Here is a 19,034-nt window from a genome sequence, read left to right as displayed (position 1 = left end):
TAGAAGAGGGATTTGCAAGCTTTCAGATCTTAAACAGGCGGTGTCTAAATTTTTCATTGTTTTGAACACCATGCTATTGGATTGCTGAATTGTTTTATTGATCGTTTTGTAAACTGCTTGGTGACCTTCTATGGTGTAAAGTTCTCTATAAATACTGAAAATAAATAAAATAATAATATAATTTTTTTGACAATCATTACTTACTGTGGTTAGATAGAACCTGTAGATTCATGTACACTTGGTCATAGAGTGTCAGTTGCTGAGGACTCACCAGGAGCCTGCTATAGCTGGTGTCTTCATACCTTGCTTGTGGGCTTCCTGAAGGCATTCAATTGGTTATTGTGAGAACCAGGATGCTTGACTCTTTTGTCCCTTTTCTTTTAAATGGGCATTATAACATGTATCACTTTTTGCTGAGAGTTTGCCATACTTGCTTGCATTGTAAGTAAATAATGCATGGAATTGTGCCAGGGCAACCAGCAAATGTTTTGTTGACCTGGCCTAAAACGCATGAGTCATCTAAAATCAGATCAGAGATACTAGTGGTACCTCTAGTTATGAACTTAATTCGTTCCGGAGGTCCGTTCTTAACCCGAAACTGTTCTTTACTAGAGGCGTGCTTTTGCTAATGTGGCCTCTTGCTGCTGCTGCTGCGCCACCGGCACACAATTTCCGTTCTCATCCTGGGGCAAAGTTCTCAACTCGAGGCAACCCTTCCAGGTTAGCGGAGTTTGTAACCTGAGGCGTTTGTAACTCGAGGTACCACTGTATTTTCTTTCTTAATATCATGCAATGGCTTTAAAATGATGGACCTTATAACTCTCCATGCTTTTACTCAGCTAGTATTCAAATTACCTTGACAAGGTCATTGGTGACAGTGCTACCAAGCTATATATTTCTGTTCAACAACATGTCACTTATATGCTGTAGACAGAGGAAGTCTTTCTACCAGATGACACAAAGCATTTCTTCTGTTTTCAGATTTCCTACCTACTAACTGATCCACAGTTTGCTTCAAGCATTTTATTTTTCTGCTGTCTTTTATTAGCAAGATCACCACTATGAGAGTTGCCATTCTTTTATTAAAAGTACACAGAGCAGAAGAAAATGTAAGAATGAAAAACAAAAAACTGCACATTATTATTATTACTACTAAAATTTATATACCACCCTATACTTGCAGGGCAAGGGGAGAACCGCTCAGACTCATGCTCTCTAGGCATGGGGCAAGTGGGATGAGCCCAGAGACAGCCCTCCTCAGTGCCCTAGCCACATCTGTAGCTGCTGAGTTAGCAAAAATTTAGTTGTCTTGGTTGCTGCAACCTTGTTTTCTCCAATCTTCCATTCTTCCATTCACTGGAGGCTGGTCCATCAGGGCAAACAGCTGCGCTGCCCCACCAGCCTTAGTTTTAAATTCTCCAAGCCCACCGGCCTTCTTGTTTACAACCATTCCAGCCATGCTTTCTCCTCATTCTAGTTTTGCCCTTGTAGGGAGCAGGAATAGGGGCAAATGTATAATTGGTTGGTTCTGGCTTTACCTATTGTTGGCTCCCCTACCACACCGAATGGGCCACTGCTCTCACCTCAGTCCAGAGTTCTACTGCCAAAAAATATTCACCTCCCTCATGGCCCTGTTCAAATTACATCTCTCCTTAAATGTCTTTGCTGGCTTCTTGGCTGCACTCAGATCAGCCAGCAAATGCCTATGAAGTCTAGGAGTTTTCCATCCTTATCTCTCTCCTCTTGTATCCCAAAACATCCCTGCCCATGACCATCACTCCTGCAGCTGCATCACCCTCAGCCATTTGAAGATATCCTGCCCTGGCAAATGACTGCCCTTTTTCTTTCACTGGTGCTCACCTGGAACAGCCTCCTTGCAAACCTGTGTGGTATATTCTCTCTCTCTCTCTCTCTCTCTCTCTCTCTCTCTCTCTCTCTCCCCCTTTCAAGTCCCCAGTCAAAAAATGATAATTATGGAACATAGCTAAAATTTTATACTAAGTCAGCCCTCGCCAACAAGATGTTTTGGAATGCAACTACCAGCCAGGACAGTCATATGAGGCTGGGCATGATTGGAGTTGTAGTCCCAAACATCTAGAAGGTAAAAGGTTAAGGTTAAGGTTAAGGACCCCTGGACGGTTAGGTCCAGTCAAAGGCATTGGTTTGACATTCCTGGATCACTGGGAAAACTCCAGCTGCCTATTGTCTTTTCTCTATTGTGAGCTTTCAAAGGCTGTAGGACACTGTTTGGACCAGAATTTGTCTCCCGCTCCCCATTTAATATTATAAAATCATTCATTTAAGGAAAGATGAAATTCATTCAGATTATTGAAAGCTTGTCAATGTTGGTTTGGCTAGATGTTGTCTTGTTTTTCTTTCTGACACCCAGCTGTGTTTTGTTTCTCAACAGGAAAGAAATTATGGAGTTGGAAAGTTAAGTAGTAATTTAGGCTTATTCTTGAGTTGTTTAAAATACATTTATGAACATCATTAGTGTCTTAGAATGTCATCTTTGTTTATATTGATTACGTTTAATTACTGAGTCATTGATTTCAAATGAAAGGGCTGAATCTTAAGGGTAATTTGATGTATTCAGATAAAAGGGAGGGAGAGCTATGGATATTTTCAGGGGTCGGCTGTAAAATGCAGGCTGCCCTAAGGGCCTCATATTGGACAAGTGGTATCTTTTTTTTGTCAAGAACCGAGGGGGGGGGGAAATAAGGATTTATAATTGCTTTGTTTGTTTTCTACCTTGATTGATTTGCTGTGTGAAAGAAGCCTGCTGTTTTATATTTTGGTTTTTTTTTTCATTACTCGAAAACCCGACAAAGCCATTAGCAAATAATATTTTTAGTGAATGTAGGAGCCACTCCAGATATTCAGATTTTTTCAGTGGCCTCCAGGTTGGCATGAAATTTGTTATATATTTTCCAGAGGCTCCAACAGGTAGGCACGTCTAGTCCAATCCTCTGCAGTGTAGTCCCACCTTTCCTCCCCAATAGGCCCAAGTGCTCATTTGAACCCACAGGCCTTACCCTCTAGAGCAGCCTTTCTCAAATTTGGATCCCCATATGCTGTTTGACTAAAACTCCCATCATCCCTAGCAAACAGAACCAGCACTCAGGGATGATGAGAGTCATCCTTCAACAACATTCGAGGATCAAAGGTTGAGAAAGGCTGCTCTGGAGCAACAGAAATCAAATCTTGCTCCATCCTCTACATGACAGCCCTTGAAATAACTGAAGGTGGCAATCGAATCACATTTTAATCACCTCTTCTCTAAGGTAAGCATTCTCGGTGCCTCCAACCTTTCCTCATAGGACCAAGTCTCCGATTATCTTTTCATCTTTGGTGCCCTTCTCTGACCGCATTGCAGTTTGTCAACATTTATCTCTAACTGCAGTGTCCAGGACTGGATGCAATGATAATTATGATGGCAATGGACCATTAGTTTAGAGCATGCTCTTCCCAAGGAGGCCTACCTGGCATCACCCTTGTCAGAATTCTGGCACCAGGCAAGGATGCTTTGGTTTTCACAGTGCAAAGATGTGTTCTACAAGAACATTCTGCATGATGATAGTAACTTAGCATGGTGCCAAGGTTGCTCCTCTTTCCAACTTGTAGATTGTTCTAATTGTCCTTTTAATCAAATCCAATAAGAGAGTTTTAACTCAAACAGATAAGACTCTGTTGCTCTCAAGTCCTGCTTCCAGGCTTTCTGTTGGCATCTGGTTGGCCACAGGAGGCTGGGGTAGGTGGGTCTTTGGCATGATCCAGCAAGGCTTTTCTTGTGAGTGAGATAACTAGGAGGAAAGGCACCATACTTTCTTGGATATGAAGAGAGGCAGAGACAAACAGAAGTAAGAGATGATGGGGAAGGAAGAATCTGTGGCAATGTGGACTGGGGAGGCTGGAGAAGCACCATTTGGCAAGTTCTGTGGCTCTATTCCAGGCCATATGGGGATCCTTGCATGTGACTCTTAGGGTGTTGGTACCTTGGCTGTCTCTGATGCGCAGCCTTTCATCTGGAGCTCACACCTTTGAAGTGCTCACACCCTACTGTGGGTTGGGCAGTAGCTGTGCCAGGCACCACGGGAGCCCCATTGCCTGCTGTCTTCCACATTACTTCCACAGCTAGCTTTTTAGCTTCTATGGGTTTGCCCTAATGCAAACACACAAATGCACACACATCTACAGAAACAAATGATTCTCATCTAATTTACAAAGCTGTACATATTTCGTATTTATTATATACTTAATGAAAACTGCTGGTGAGCAATGCACTACTGTAAAAATGTACATAAATTCGCTAAATGGATATATTGTTCATTTTCCTTGGGCTGAGACTTCTTGTTGTTTTACAAGAAAAGAAACAGCCTAATTATAGATATCTCACTCAGGAAATTGCATGTTTACAATTTATTTAATAAGGGGGGGGAGGAGGCGCTAAAACAATATTGGCCTTTCTGTGTAATTCACGATACCTACTCTCTCTCTCTAAATTGCCAGTAGGATTAAAAATATGCACTATGTAAATGTGCATAATGTACTGGGCAAACATGGAAAATGTACCATTCCCTGGTAATTATACATTGCTGGAAGGGACAATAATTACCTATCATGAGTGACAAAGTGCTACAACCCAACAAAATTGCAACCTATGCAAATGTGAAACTAAGTGCTAAGTAAGATGAGCCAGAGTATTAGATGCTAACCCTTTGTTTTAAGGAGCCAAAGAAATACAATGTGCCTCATATGTAAAACTTTGCTAGAACATACTAGTGAGCAAAATTGAAGCGAATCTCTTCTATTATTACGCATATCCTTTATCTGCCACTACTCAGAGATTTAAAATATCAGTTATAAAATAATCACTTTTCCCTGCAACATCGAAAACCTCTCTGGGGCAAAACCACAAACAACCAAAAAGTAACTAGAAATTTGTAGCTCTTGTAATTCATGGCCCTACATTCTTTGAAACTGCTCATGTGTTTAATATCTGCCAGCTGAGGGCTGTAGCCAATAAAAGCTTATGTCTCAATACATCTGCCTGTCTTTGAGGTGCCACAAGACTGTCATTGTCTCTGTTAATCATGCATGTAAGATGCCATTCCAATATTCATCCTTTGGCTATACAGTGGTGCCTCGCAAGACGAAATTAATTTGTTCTGCGAGTGCTGTCGTATAGCAAAAATTCCGTCTTGCAAAGCACCAACAGGGGAAGAGCAGTTTGACGGGGGGGGGGGATCGGAAAATTTTTCGTCTTGCGAGGCAAGCCCATTGAAAAATTCGTCTTGCGAGACAGCCTTCCGCTAGAGAATGCCTTTCGTCTAGCGAGTTTTTCGTCTAGCGAGGCATTCGTCTAGCGGGGCATTCGTCTAGCGGGGCACCACTGTATTTGGCTTCTTATGAGCTATAAAGGTAAAGGGACCCCTGACCGTTAGGTCCAGTAGCAGACAACTCTGGGGTTGTGGCACTCATCTTCCTTTACTGGCCGAGGGAGCCAGTGTACAGCTTCTGGGTCATGTGGCCAGCATGACTAAGCTGCTTCTGGTGAACCAGAGCAGCGCATGGAAATGCCGTTCACCTTCCCGCCGGAGCTGTACCTATTTATCTACTTGCACTTTGATGTGCTTTCGAACTGCTAGGTTGGCAGGAGCAGGGACCGAACAACAGGAGCTCACTCCGTCATGGGGATTCGAACCGCCAACCTTCTGATCGGCAAGCCCTAGGCTTTGTGGTTTAACCCACCGTGCCACCCGTGTCCCTCTTATGAGCTATACCCTGTACTTATTCTGCACATGTGTGTGCATGGCAGAAGACCTATTCTGATTGAGTAATGGGGTCGGATCTGTGTCTCTAGAAGCAAACTTAGTACATACTTATTGCCTCAGGGTGCCTGTCAGTAGGCACTGCTGCTGCTGAGCTACTAAAGTGGGAAGGATAAGCCCCTGGAGACTGGTGCCATCAAAGACCAAGGCAAGCCACTATAGGTGTCCCCTGCCCTGATCTCTGCTCATCAGATACACAGGGACTTGCAAGGCTGTAAGTTCTTTTGCTTTGTTTCAAATTATTTTGCATTTAAGTGTTTTGCAGAAGGGTCAGGAATTTATTTGCAGTTCTGCAAATTTGAGTAGATTTTGAAAAGAACAGCTGGGGATTTATTTATCTTTTGGGTGGAAATTCAGGTCAGTCAGGATCAAGCACGTGTCTTCTCAATCTGTTGCTGGGCATGTGCTAATCCCAAACAAAAACTTTGACTAGACTTTCACCAGGACATATTGATTGTCAATTATGTTATCTTAAGAAAGTCCTAGATAAGGGAGGCAGCAAAGTCAGTGAGTTTTTCTGCACTCCCAAAGCAGAATTTTCAATTGTTTAGTTAAGCATGTAAGCATTTCTAGCAGCTAGTTAGACCACGATATTTTCAATTCTTGTTTGGTTATTTATTTCATGTATTTGCAGACCACTTTTCGGGACCCTTTTACACAAAGTTATTGGGTGTACAGGACGCATTAAAACAGAAGAAGCACAATATTAATGTATAACTGAAAACCAAGTGCCAAAAATAGAAAATGTATCCCAGCTGGCTGCAGTGTGCGGAGTAGCCATCCATTCACTGTAATGTGGTCATTCATAAATGTTTACCAATACTAGAGGCAAGATGGATGGATTTGACTATGCATTGGGGAGAGAGATAAATCCTGAAAAAGTATGTCTAGCAGCTTGCACTAATAGAAATTCATCAATACATTCTGCCCCTCAAAGCAGTGATTTATCAGGGACAGGGACAGAGAAAATGGGGATAGTAGGTACATGTGTCCTTTCTTTTAGTAAGCATCACAGCCTGTTAAGTTTCACTTGAACTCAGGACATCTAATGGAAGCTCCAGAAATAAAGCAATTGGTATATTTGGTCAAATATACCTGTATATTCCTGATTTCTTTCTCAAACATACCCCCTGCTTGCTACTCCAAACAAATGCACATGGGAAATGCCACTTTAGGAAACCTGCTATAGTTATCAGATATTAAAGAGTACACAGATTTGCATTTTTTTTAAAAAAATGCTTTTTTGTTATTTTGAAGAAAAGAAAAGGGGGAGGAGCAATCCTTGAAGTAAAATACATGTTAGCTATTAATTAATCTGTTGGTAAAGTCCTTCTTTTTTATTGGGTGAGTTGCTATGTCCTCATGGAATGCTCAAAACATGATATTTTTGACTTTACCAACAGATTAATTGTAAAAAGCCCACACACTTATCTGACTTTTAAGGAGTTGTACTTTTTTATTAACAATTTTTATTGAATTTTCAAATTATAACAACAAATTTTCCACAAATCTTAATCAAATAATTTATATATCCATATTTCTCCCCTCCCCCCTCTTTGGCTTCCCCCGTATTTTCGTATTGGTTTATTAAACAAATTCTATGTCCTGCTGATTTTGCCTCTTATATAGTTTAGTCAAATTTAGTCAAAACCTGCCAATGAGTCCAAATCTTTATACTGTCTTTTTATATAGTTTATAAATAGTTCCCACTCTTTTTTGAAATCAATGTTGTCTCTCTCATGTATCCTCTCTGTCAGCTTAGCCAGTTCCGCGTAGTCCATAAGTTTAGCTTGCCATTCTTCCTTTGTTAGCGAAAAAACAGAAAGACAGTCACGGGATATAATTGTTACGAAAACTTCCCGCGGGGGCAGGTTGAGAGACTGAAAGGGAAAAAGTATAAAATACTCAGCCGTGACAATCCTTGAAACGAGATGGAGATTTTGTAAAGATATAAACCAAACTTAACTAAACGCAACTCCAAAAAATTGGGGTGAGGGCCCCTAAACAACTAAGTGGCATTAGACAAGAATATATACAACTCAAATGAAAACCCTCATAACAAAAACCCTAACGAGATGCCGGCTCTTTCTCGTTTCACTGGATGGAGTCTGTTTCCTCAGAGGGAAATTAATTATAGAAACTACAGAAAGCTACGAAAGTCAAACCAAAAGAATAAAGAGCAGTAGGGGGAGAATCCTCCCAAACTATTTCATGTTTGTTGAACTCAGGTTAGCAAACCTAAACAATTTTGATAACAAAACTCATTACTTTGAAAAAACGAAACCGCACGGGCTCCTGTGACAAGATGCTACAAAAACATGATTAAGACTGAATTTTTGGTATTTTTGTATTTATGGTATCTTTGTATTTATTTTTGGTATCTTTGTATTTATTCCATACCTTTAGCAAAGCTTTCCTTATTATATGATTATGAAACCCTTTATGATTTTTATCTTTCTCATAGAATAAATATGCATGCCAGCCAAATTTGTTATCATGTCCTTCTAAATCGAGAATTTCTTCTCTTTCTAATTTTATCCAATCCTTCAACCAAACAATGCATGCTGCCTCATAATACAATGTAAAGTCTGGAAGTGAGAGGCCGTCTCTATCTTTCAAGTCAATCATTATTTTATGTTATATTATTTTAAGGAGTTGTTCACCGCTTGATAACTTGCAATATCAAGTGATGCCTTTTATATGTGTGAGCAAGTACAGGTTGGTTGTGGTTGTTATGGTAAAGCTACAAACAGAGGCTTCTCATTAATTCAGACCTTATACCCAACAAGGCTGCTTTCTCCCATTTGTGTTCTGCACAAATTCCCACCAGGTATCAGCTCTGCTGTTTCAGGGGATCTTCTTGATGGTGAAATCCATTAATCAAATGGGTATTGATTTTTTACTCAGTTGGAGCCAGATAAATCTAATTTACAATTCAAATGCTGACAGAGTTGAAGAGCGGTTTTTAAATGGGTGGCATGCAGTGGACTATATTCCATGCAGTGGACATGACAATATTCCATTCTTAGCAGAATGTCGTTCTGGATGCCTTATGCGAGGAAACAAATTCCTGGCAAAGGAGATCCTAGGTAAAAGACAACTGCAGAGTGAGGGGAGATATTTATTTATTCATCATGCTTGTTTTCCAACTTTTACGAAGCTGACATATGTTGGGTTATGCAATTTTATATGGATGAAGTCAAGGGATGGTGAACTGGCTCAAAGCCATGCAATGAGCTTTTCAGCTGAATGGGAGATTTGCAGCCACTTCTCCCTGGTGTGTCTCAAACACTCTGCAAGCAACATCACAATGGCTCTGCACAGCTTCCACAAGCATAGCAGCATGTCTGAAATGGCAATTTGCCCTTATACCATAATGTTCTTTTCTTCCTGCCATGAATGAAACTCTTCAAGTAGACATAGTTCTATGATCATTTGCTATTGCTCCCCATTAAAAGCTCCTGCAAAATATCCCACTCCTGCAAAATATCCCTTTCCTGATCTCACTTACTGTCTACAGTCATACAACTTCTCCCTTAACTGTCCGCAATGGGTCTCTTAGGGTTGTATTCTGTCCCTAAGCCAAGCTATTCAACCTTTACATGAAGCTGCTGGGAGAGGTAGTTGGGGTTTTCGAAGTTAGATGCCACCAAATTACCCTGGCACTCACACTGACAGTATTTAGATACCCATTCGAGAGGTGGTTTTTTGGAAGTTGCTGCAGAATCTTTCCTGATTTGTCTTTGAGTGACTTTTCAGGATTTAGTTGTACTGATAATCTTTTTATTGTAACTTGTTGGTACCTGCCCCAAAGTCTTTGAATTAGGGGTAGGATATAAATAGTCAAATAAATATTTGAGCGTAGATTTGCGCATCTGGCACTCAGGCCTTTCACTTGAATGTTGATTTCCTTTTCCCGCCTCCTGCATGTAGCCTCTGTACTTCGCTCCAACTTCCATAATTTTTATTTCATTCATGGAAGTTGAGGAATTCCCTTTCTTGATGCAGAACACACATCCAGCCTTGTTTTACAGTGCCATCCTATGTGCATGTTTACTCGGAAGTAAGCCTCCTTTGTGTTTGTGTGTGTGTGTGTGTTTTAAAACATTTCCACCCTGCTCTTTAGTCAAAAGGCTTCCAGTGTAGCTTACAAGATGAGCAAAAAGACGCTCCTTGTCTGTAGGCTTATGATCTAGAAGACACACAGAAGGGGAAAAAGGAGGGAAGGGAGAAAGCAAACTCAGGCACCACTTTGTAAAGTTTCAGTTCAGTGGGAACTGAGAACCAAGTAAATATATATTGGATCGATGCCTTCAAAAGAAGAGCAAATATAATAGCTATGTCTGCCTCCTATTAAGGTTATTCCTCCCCCCCTTTTTATTTATTACCTGCAGACAGGATATAACACCTTTGTCATTTGGTGGGGCTATTACACAAAATGGGCTTGGGAAATGCTTTGACGGATTTGCAGGAAGGGATTGATCTCCACTTAAAGGCAGGTGGCAAAAAGAGTGAATCTGACTCAAGGCAGTGCTGGGTGATGCATTATTCATGCCACCATCTTTGACACAATGTGAGAGGCATTATCGTATACATAATGTATTTTCCCTATTGCTGAGAAACGTACTGTTTTGTTTGACTGTCCTAAGGGGTAATACTGATGGCTGGCTAGGCACCCTCCCTTGCATGACTCATTCTTATTTCTGTAAAATGAATTATAAGTGGAAATTGAGATAGCAGAGAATGAAATTGGACTGCTAATAGTTTGCCTGTGGTGGTCTCTTTGTTGTCCAGATCTATGTAGGCTAGGTTTGTCAATGAAAACCTTCTCAAGAGAAGTTTTGCTATACATTTCTGGAGTTTAGTCATGGCAATTCTCTGGCATGTGGCATCTGGGAGCAATATTCTTTTATTACTGGCATGTGTCCACCAGTGTCCAGATGGCTTTGATTAATCATCTATGAGCGCAGACATGCACAAACAAACACAACTCTCATTCTTCATATATAACAAAGCTGAGGCTTGAAGAAGAGAAAACACAGTTATGCAGGGCCGGGCGGGGGGGCAACAACAAGAAAACACCAACTCTTTCATAGCTTCCAACAATGCTTTCCCCTGTATGCATAAAACTACATGTCCCCTATCAGAAAGATGCCTGCAGAATACTTTCCCATTTTCCTCCAATTCTTTCTCTATATCTTCTATTGCTGACAATGCTGAATATTCCCATGCCAAAATCTGGGAACATGTTTTGGTGTGCTTTTTCTTGTGTCAACATCCAGAGTTACTGATTTGGGGTCTGTTCCAGAATTATTGATTGAGCTTGGCCAATCAATAATAATCAATCAGAAAGTTTTGCAAGTACCTCTTGAGGTCTCTGGCAGTAAAAAACAACAACCAGTCACAATGAATAAAACTACTAACAATTTACTACCCTTTTATGACATGCAAAACCAGCTGCATAAGGTGGCCTCCTCAGTTTACCTAATGGGAGGGTTGGACCATCACTGTCTGCGAAAGTGCAGGATTCTGATCCAGTTCGGACAATACATTGGTTGCTTTGTACAGAGACAGGAGCACCTCAAAGTATCAACAGCCATGAAAATCCACAAGTCTCACAAGGTATTTTTCTTAAAAGCAATGCAGAAGTTACATGACCTCAGGCGGTTTGTTAACTTGTGCCAATGGAGTAATTAAAGAAAAAAAGAAAAACTCTCCAGGGTGAAGAATGACTATGGATTAATATTATAATAGTATTCATTCTAAAACCCAATAAATAAAAATTATCTTGAAACAAACTGATCTTTCTGTTTTCTTCAAGACCAATTCTGATGTCAACATTGTGGTGTCACAATGTTGACATCATCACAGTGTCCCAAATTACAGTGATATGAGATTAGCAAATATCTTCACTTTTTCTTCCTCCTAAGGTTGTATTTTTTGGCCACTCTCCTATTTTTCCAGCCCTATAGCTGACAAGATAAACATTCTCTTAGAGTAACATTTGCTAATATTGCTGACCTGCCTCTTAGTAGAATCAGTATCTGGATGAGTTAGAGGTAGGTAGCCGTGTTGGTCTGCCATAGTCAAAACAAAATAAAATTAAAAAATTCCTTCCAGTAGCACCTTAGAGACCAACTAAGTTTGTTCTTGGTATGAGCTTTCGTGTGCAGAAGTGTGCATGCACATGAAAGCTCATACCAAGAACAAACTTAGTTGGTCTCTAAGGTGCTACTGGAAGGAATTTTTTATCTTATTTAGTATCTGGATGAGTGAGTCTGTTGAGGACATTTGATTGACTCCTGTGTATTTACTTTTATATTTAGGGTTCTGTTTCCTAGTTTCAGCATTAATATGCAATATGGATGTAAACCACTACCTATTAACTCAAATATTGAGAACCAGTGTTGAGTGTGATGGTTGGAGTGTTGGACTAGGACCTGGGAGACCAGGCTACAAATCCCTGCTCAGGCATGAAGCTCACAGTCTTGCAGCCGAACCTACCTCACAGGGTTGTTGTGAGGATAAAATGTGGAGGGACAGAACCATGTACTCCGCCTTGCGCTTCTTGGAAGAATGATGGGATGTGGATATAATAAATAAGTAAATGAATATTGTATGCATATCTTGATTCTTGAGAACCAGGACAATGCAGCTTTATGGATTTGCTTCACATTAACAGAGGGAGTGTTTTATGAAAAAGAAAAATTGTGGAAGCCCAATGCATGCAGTCTCAGATCACTATATTATTATATTATATTATATTATATTATATTATATTATATTTATTATACTTCAGCAGGTATTGTACATGGTGATATCCATGTATTCTCTCATTATATTCCATTCCTTTGCAAAAGGCTTAATTAAAGAGTTCCATATTAATCTTTCTGTAGGACTCCATCCCCCCCCCCCACCCACTCACCAGCCAGGCATGCTGCTTAGCGAATGATAGGAGAAGCCAATTTCCTTAGTGGAAAATCTCATTATACAGTTAACATGTTTCTCAGCTTCATAATACCCTCTTAACATTGACTTTCTTGTCACTGTAATTGTGTGTACTGATATGAACAGGCAGGAAAAGAAATCCATTTTACGTTCATCTCTATTGAGTATAACAAATTCACATTCACATGTTCTCCAGGCCTGAAGCTTTCAAGCATTAAACAATGGGGGGTTATTATTGGGTTTCCTGTGTTCTGTGCGCATCAGGATGCACCTAGAATGCACATCATTGTATATCTTATTGTCAGTTTTTTCTTGACAGTGGTTAAGCCTTCCTGCATAGGTTGAAGATTCAGGGCCTGGCTTTTTGAGGAAAGCATCTGTAATGTTTGTAAGGGATCCATTCATAGCTGCAAGCCGGTGTTTCAGAAAGCCATGGTTTAATAGCAGGTCAGTCTATCCCAGGACTTAACACCAGACTGAAAGGACAAGGAGGATCCTAGCAGCACAAACAAGACCCTGCTCGTGGTTGTAGAGAAGACAAGAACCTGAACATTAAACTCTACACCTGCAAACTCTACACCTTATTTTACATCCATTGTCTTATTCCAAGGAGCCCCAGGCCTCCACATTAAAATATCATCCATTCTAACCCAAGTCTAAAATTCATATTCCCATGAACCTGGAAAAGCATATTTCTCACTGTGGTTCTGGGGAGTAATCCAGTTTTTCATATAAAATCATAGACTCATAGAATCTTAAAGTTGGAAGGAATTTCAACTTGATCATACATGACAGATGGCCATCCAACCTCTGCTTCAAAACTTGCAAGGAAGGAGATCCCACCACCTCTCGTAAGAGTCCCTTTCATTGCCAAACAGCTCTTACTCTCAGAAAGTTTTTCCAAATGATATAAGGAGATGTAGCAAACTAAGGATATGAAATAGGATGTCAATGGAAGATAAGTCGGGAAGTCTGTGTAAGACTAAGGTATGACTTGTATAGATGTAAAATAGAAAATGAATAAAGAAAAAAAAGGAAGTTTTTCTGAATGTTTAGTCAGAATCTCCTTTGTTTTGGTTTCATTGCATCATCTCTTTGGAGGAAACAAGATAACAGGAAGCATATGTATAAAAATGTCAGCATGTTTAGCAAGTCAAGGGTCTGCTTGTCCTTTAAATACCGCTGAGACCCATGCTTTCTCTCTAAAGTTTGTCACGGCCTGGTAGTTCCCAGTGATGGGCAGCAGATGACCTCATCCTATTTGAATTGTCAAGCACCTGGGATGCATTTTGAGGGCAGATGAGGCTGTCAGCAATTTCCCCAGCCTGAGTGACAGTGTGTGGGTGAAGTGTTGTAACCGTGTGGATTTGGCTACTGAAGAGCTAGTTTTGCATTTCAGGATGTTAGACTGATGCTGCTTTTTAACAAACAATGCCTGCTTGCTTGCTTCTGTGCCCCTATCATCCCCGCATTACTTGAGCAGTGCTACATTAAGAGATTGTGACATCATAAATCTCCACTGCTTGCCCCTCTTTTTCCTCCACAAAGGAGGGGAGCAAAGGTGCTTGATCAGACTATCTAACCCTGTGTCCTGATTCCAAGAGTAGCCAGCCAGATGCCTTTGGGAAGCCCATAAGCAGGGCCAAACATTGTTTAGGAAAAGGGGGATGTTCCACCCAATACCATTTCAAATGTGTGCAAGGAAAGCAGACACTGAGTGCAATTGAGTTATTCTGTGCAAATTTTGTAACATGTGCTTTGTTTTGTTTTGCTTCGCTTTTTCAAGGAAGAACACAGGAGCCTAGAGATTTAAGCTGGGGCATGCATGCAATTAAACAGCACAGAAGGAAGCCGCATCTCTCTGACCTATTAATGGATCATCATGGCTGGATATAATCTGACATTCTGAATGGCCTTTCCCGGCATCCTTTATGTTGCTATGAATTGAAGAGTGTTCCCTCTATTAAAAAACAAAACAAAACCCTGAAGTGTAATTAGTGGCCATGAGAAAGGAATCCGGTCACATGCTGGTGTTTTGCTGACAGCTTGTGCAGCAGAGGGATTTTCTTCCCATCAGAAGGCAAGGTAAATAGCAGCTTGCTTAAAAAGAAGAAAGCCTTTCAGTGTGGTCCATGTGGAATTGCAACTCATAAAGTTAAAAACTGTATTTTCATTCCTGAAATTCTCATCAACTTGAAGACCACTGGAGGTCATCCCACCATTTTCCTGTTCTTTGTGTCTTTCTTACCATGCTTCTGCAAGAATGGTCTTGATGAAACTTTATTGGAGAAAGCAAGCAATGGCAAACCTTAGTGTAATGGATGTTTTGATGTTCCTGAGAAATGGAAATTGCATGACGAATGTCTTTCAAAAAGTGAAAGAGATATCCACCTTGGCAGAATTGCCTGGGAAGAGGGAATGACTGTTAAACCACCCAGGAATTGTAGCTCTGTGAGGAGCATAAAGGTCATTTTAACAACTCACAGCACCCTTAACAAACTACAGTTCCCAGGATTCTTGGGGAGACCATCATGACTGTTTAAAGTGGTATGATACTGCTTTAAATGTATAGTGCAGATGTGTTCTAACTAACAGTCATTGCTTCTGGAAAAGTATTTTGTCTTAAATACTCTTACTCCCAGTCCTGCATATGTATCACACAGAGAGCCAAACAGATATGCTTAGTTTCACAAATGCTCCTTTGTCTTTGGGTATGCCTGTTATAGTGAAAGTGGCTCATGGGCTGTATCATCAGAGACAGTATGGTAAAGGCACAATTTCGCCTATAAACAACTCTGTTTGAATTGTTATTACAACTGATTAGTATGCACATTTGTTCGATAAATATAGGCTTCAATGGAAGCTTGATTTGAGTTAGTGATTTTAAACAGCTTTCCTCCACTGGTGAATTAAATACTTTTAATCAATGATTTACATCGCCTTGATTTAAATCAATGGTTTAAATCTATCCTGTCATAAACTGATGAGAAATCAATAATGTCCATGTGTTTGTGGGGGAAAATCACAGCCAATGCACCAACCAATATTGCAATAATTCACATAACTCGTATGCCAGTGGTGAGGTGAAGAGATGTCATCTTGCTGGGGTGGGAAAAGGGATAATGATTTGGGTTTTTTCATGAAGCATTTGCACAGACATTCCGCTGCATCCCCAAACTCATTCCGCAGTTCATTTTTCTATTCATTTTCCATACAAGTTAGTGTTGTACAAGGACCTGGGACAACAGGATTCAAATTCCCACTCGGCCGTGAAGCCCAGTGGGTGACCTTGGGCCACCAGTCACTATCTGTCAGAGTAAATTACCTCACAGGATTGTTGTGAGAATCAAATGGAGAGGCAGATAAGTGTGTTGAGCACTTTGGAGGGAAGGTTGATGATGATGATGATATATTTTAAAAGGAATAATAATAATAATAATAATAATAATAATAATAATAATAATAATAATAATAATTTTATTTATACCCCACCCATCTGGCTGGGTTTCTCCAGCCACTCTGGGCAGCTCCCAACAGAATATTAATAATAACAAAAAGCAATAAAACATCAAACATTAAAAACTTCCCTAAACAGGGCTGCCTTCAGAGGTCTTCTAAAAGTCAGATAGTTGTTTATTTCCTTGACATCTGATGGGAGGGTGTTCTACAGGGTGGGTGCCACTACCAAGAAGGCCCTCTGCCTGGTTCCCTGTAGCTTCACTTCTCACAATGAGGGAGCCGCCAGAAGGCCCTTGGCACTGGACCTCAGTATCTGGGCTGAACGATGGGGGTGGAGGTGCTCCTTCAGGTATACTGGGCCGAGGCTTTTAGGGCTTTAATGATCACCAACACTTTGAATTGTGCTCAGAAATGGGTGGATAATCTTTCCCCCTCAACCAATTAAGAAACATACCAGAATAGGGATGAAGAGGACAGCTTGCACTTCACAAAATATCTGCAATGCCTCTTTAGAGTATCTCATATGGTACTTCAAAAAGTCTAATGTATGGTTTGACCTATGTGGTGATGCCATGTTTTCTAAAACTCACAAAAGCTGAAATTGCTGACATTTCATTGGCAGCTGAAGCTGCTCCTCCCAGTCTTTGGGGAAGGGGTTGGGGTTTTGAACCAGCATGTATTTTATCACCCACTTGTTATGTAATTGATGCTGTGTTTTTATTGAACTAGTCTTTGAATTTTGTAAAGTTTTATGTAATATAGCTCCACCCTAGGATGAAATGGTGATGAGTAGCTAAGGAAGAATCTGCAAAGTTGCTCTAGGAGAAGATGTATTGCTGCCAATAAGGAAGTAAATAGAAGATGCACAATCCCTTAAAAGGGGCTTCTTTCTTAAGTGCTTTGGTCCCTCTCCAGGTGAAACACCTTGTATTTTCTGCAGACTAATGATGTGACCCCCAACTGTTGGTCTTTCTCTTATTTTGCAGATGAATAAGAAAATGTCGTGGAGCAGAATCAAGGAATAGGCGAGAGCAGGAGGTCCTCTCTGCTTGGGATTCTGCCCCTCTTGCCACGCCGTCTCACGATGTCAAAGAAGGGTGCCAGCTTTCGAGCTAAAGGAGAAAGACCGGATGCCTTAGCTGCCTTGCAAGCTGCTAATGAAGAGCTCAGGGCAAAACTAACAGATATTCAAATAGAGCTCCAGCAAGAAAAGAGTAAGGTGTGCATCTTTTTTTTCCCCCACCACTGCTAATCAAAACAAAAGCCATCCTGTTTCCTAAACAAACCCACTTACTATGTTGATGGCGAATCAGGAGGCATAGCCATCCCATAGCTCTCTTCCTGTTCCAGGAAAAAACACACCACACCATGCAATTCGGTACACTTCATCACAGTACATATGTATGTTTTAATAAGTAAATGCACTTCTGAAAGATACCATGTGTATTAAGAGATTAGGTCCTTCTTTGCAATGGAACATAAGCCTTGGATCTGTAAATTGAGGAGTTGATCATGAAAAAAGAAGAGGCTGCAAACATTAAACAAGGGTCCTCCTCTTAATATACTCTTGTGGAATGAAGCCTGAAGGTTGTTTTAGATCTTGTCTTCATACGAATGCGGGTTTTGATGCATTATTTAGAGATTTCTCTAATTGGTCCCCTATGGAGGCAAAAGCAGCTGTATTGTCAGCATGTACCATACACTAAGAAGCAAAACTGCCAAGAAGGGGTGGGGGGCGATGGCATAAACCCATATGCAGTACACATTAAACAAGCTGATCTGGCAATTTCTTTTGAGCACAATCTAGCTTTTTAATGCGAAAATTAAATTAATCTTTGGTTACTGTGTGGGTGACAGCTGGAGCCTGCATTGGCTTTTAGAGTAATCTACCAAATCTGAAGACAAATTATATTTTGTCTACACTTCGCTTTGCTTGGAAACAGGGTTGCAGCCAATTAAGTACTACTCAGGGCAAACCTACTGAATTTTATGTTGACACTACTGGAGCACTGTACTGATGATGAACAGATGTCACAGGCAATGTTACATAAATGGCTCTTAATGTACTTAAATCCAGATACGGTGATTATTTAAATGTTAAACTATAAATTGAATTACATAAATGTAGGATAGACAGAAATATATGGTGGTGAAAGTTTATGCTTACTTGTAAGGTAAAGGTAAAGGGACCCCTGACCATTAGGTCCAGTCATGTCTGACTCTGGGGTTGCGGTGCTCATCTCGCGTTACTGGCCGAGGGAGTCGGTGTACAGCTTCCGGGTCATGTGGCCAGCATGACAAAGCCGCTTCTGGTGAAACCAGAGCAGCGCACAGAAATACCTACATGCTTACTAGTAGCTGTAAGTAAATATCCCAAGTTATTCTAACGTAATCCAAATAAAACAATATAAAAATAGATAGGTTTGTGCATGGAGTTCTGTTCGTGGAATGGGCCACCCCTGTCTTCTCCTTGTGGACCATCAAATTCTTCTCTGCGCACCCTAAAAATCTTCTCTGAAGGGCCCTCAATCCTCTGGAGCAGATTTTGATGATGAGGGGGTCTTCATGGGAGAGGCGTGGAGGGGGAAATTGCATGGTGCAACTGGTTGCGCTAGCAGAACAACAGTGTTGAATAAGACTCATAATTTTATATATATAAATAAATACTTTTCTATATAGGTCTCTCACTGATATTAATGAACCCAAGCTAGTCATGTTCATTAATTTCAAAGGATCTACTCAGAGTAGTGCTAATGATGGCTACAACCCTTGGGTTTCTTTAAATTTATGTATAGA

General features: G+C 40.6%; 1 protein-coding gene across 16 annotated transcripts in view; it reads left to right on the top strand.

Annotated features, from left to right (window-relative positions):
* The window catches only part of JAKMIP3 (Janus kinase and microtubule interacting protein 3), an 86,962-nt gene that overhangs the window by 18,413 nt on the left and 49,515 nt on the right, over positions 1–19,034 (top strand). For 15 of the 16 annotated variants that reach the window (XM_033149366.1, XM_033149365.1, XM_033149369.1 and 12 more), the window contains exons 2-3: positions 14,566–14,864; positions 17,225–17,457. In XM_033149366.1, the coding sequence (XP_033005257.1) occupies positions 17,323–17,457 (135 nt within the window). In that variant the 5' untranslated portion in view covers positions 14,566–14,864; positions 17,225–17,322. Of the gene's footprint in view, positions 1–14,565; positions 14,865–17,224; positions 17,458–19,034 lie in introns of those variants that run through there. The other variant, XM_033149367.1, reaches the window with a different exon arrangement.

The sequence above is a fragment of the Lacerta agilis genome, chromosome 5, assembly GCF_009819535.1.
Source record: "Lacerta agilis isolate rLacAgi1 chromosome 5, rLacAgi1.pri, whole genome shotgun sequence".
Classification (NCBI taxonomy): domain Eukaryota; kingdom Metazoa; phylum Chordata; class Lepidosauria; order Squamata; family Lacertidae; genus Lacerta; species Lacerta agilis.
The sequence above is the reverse complement of the archived record's forward strand: the minus strand, read 5'-3'. Positions and strand labels throughout refer to the sequence as shown.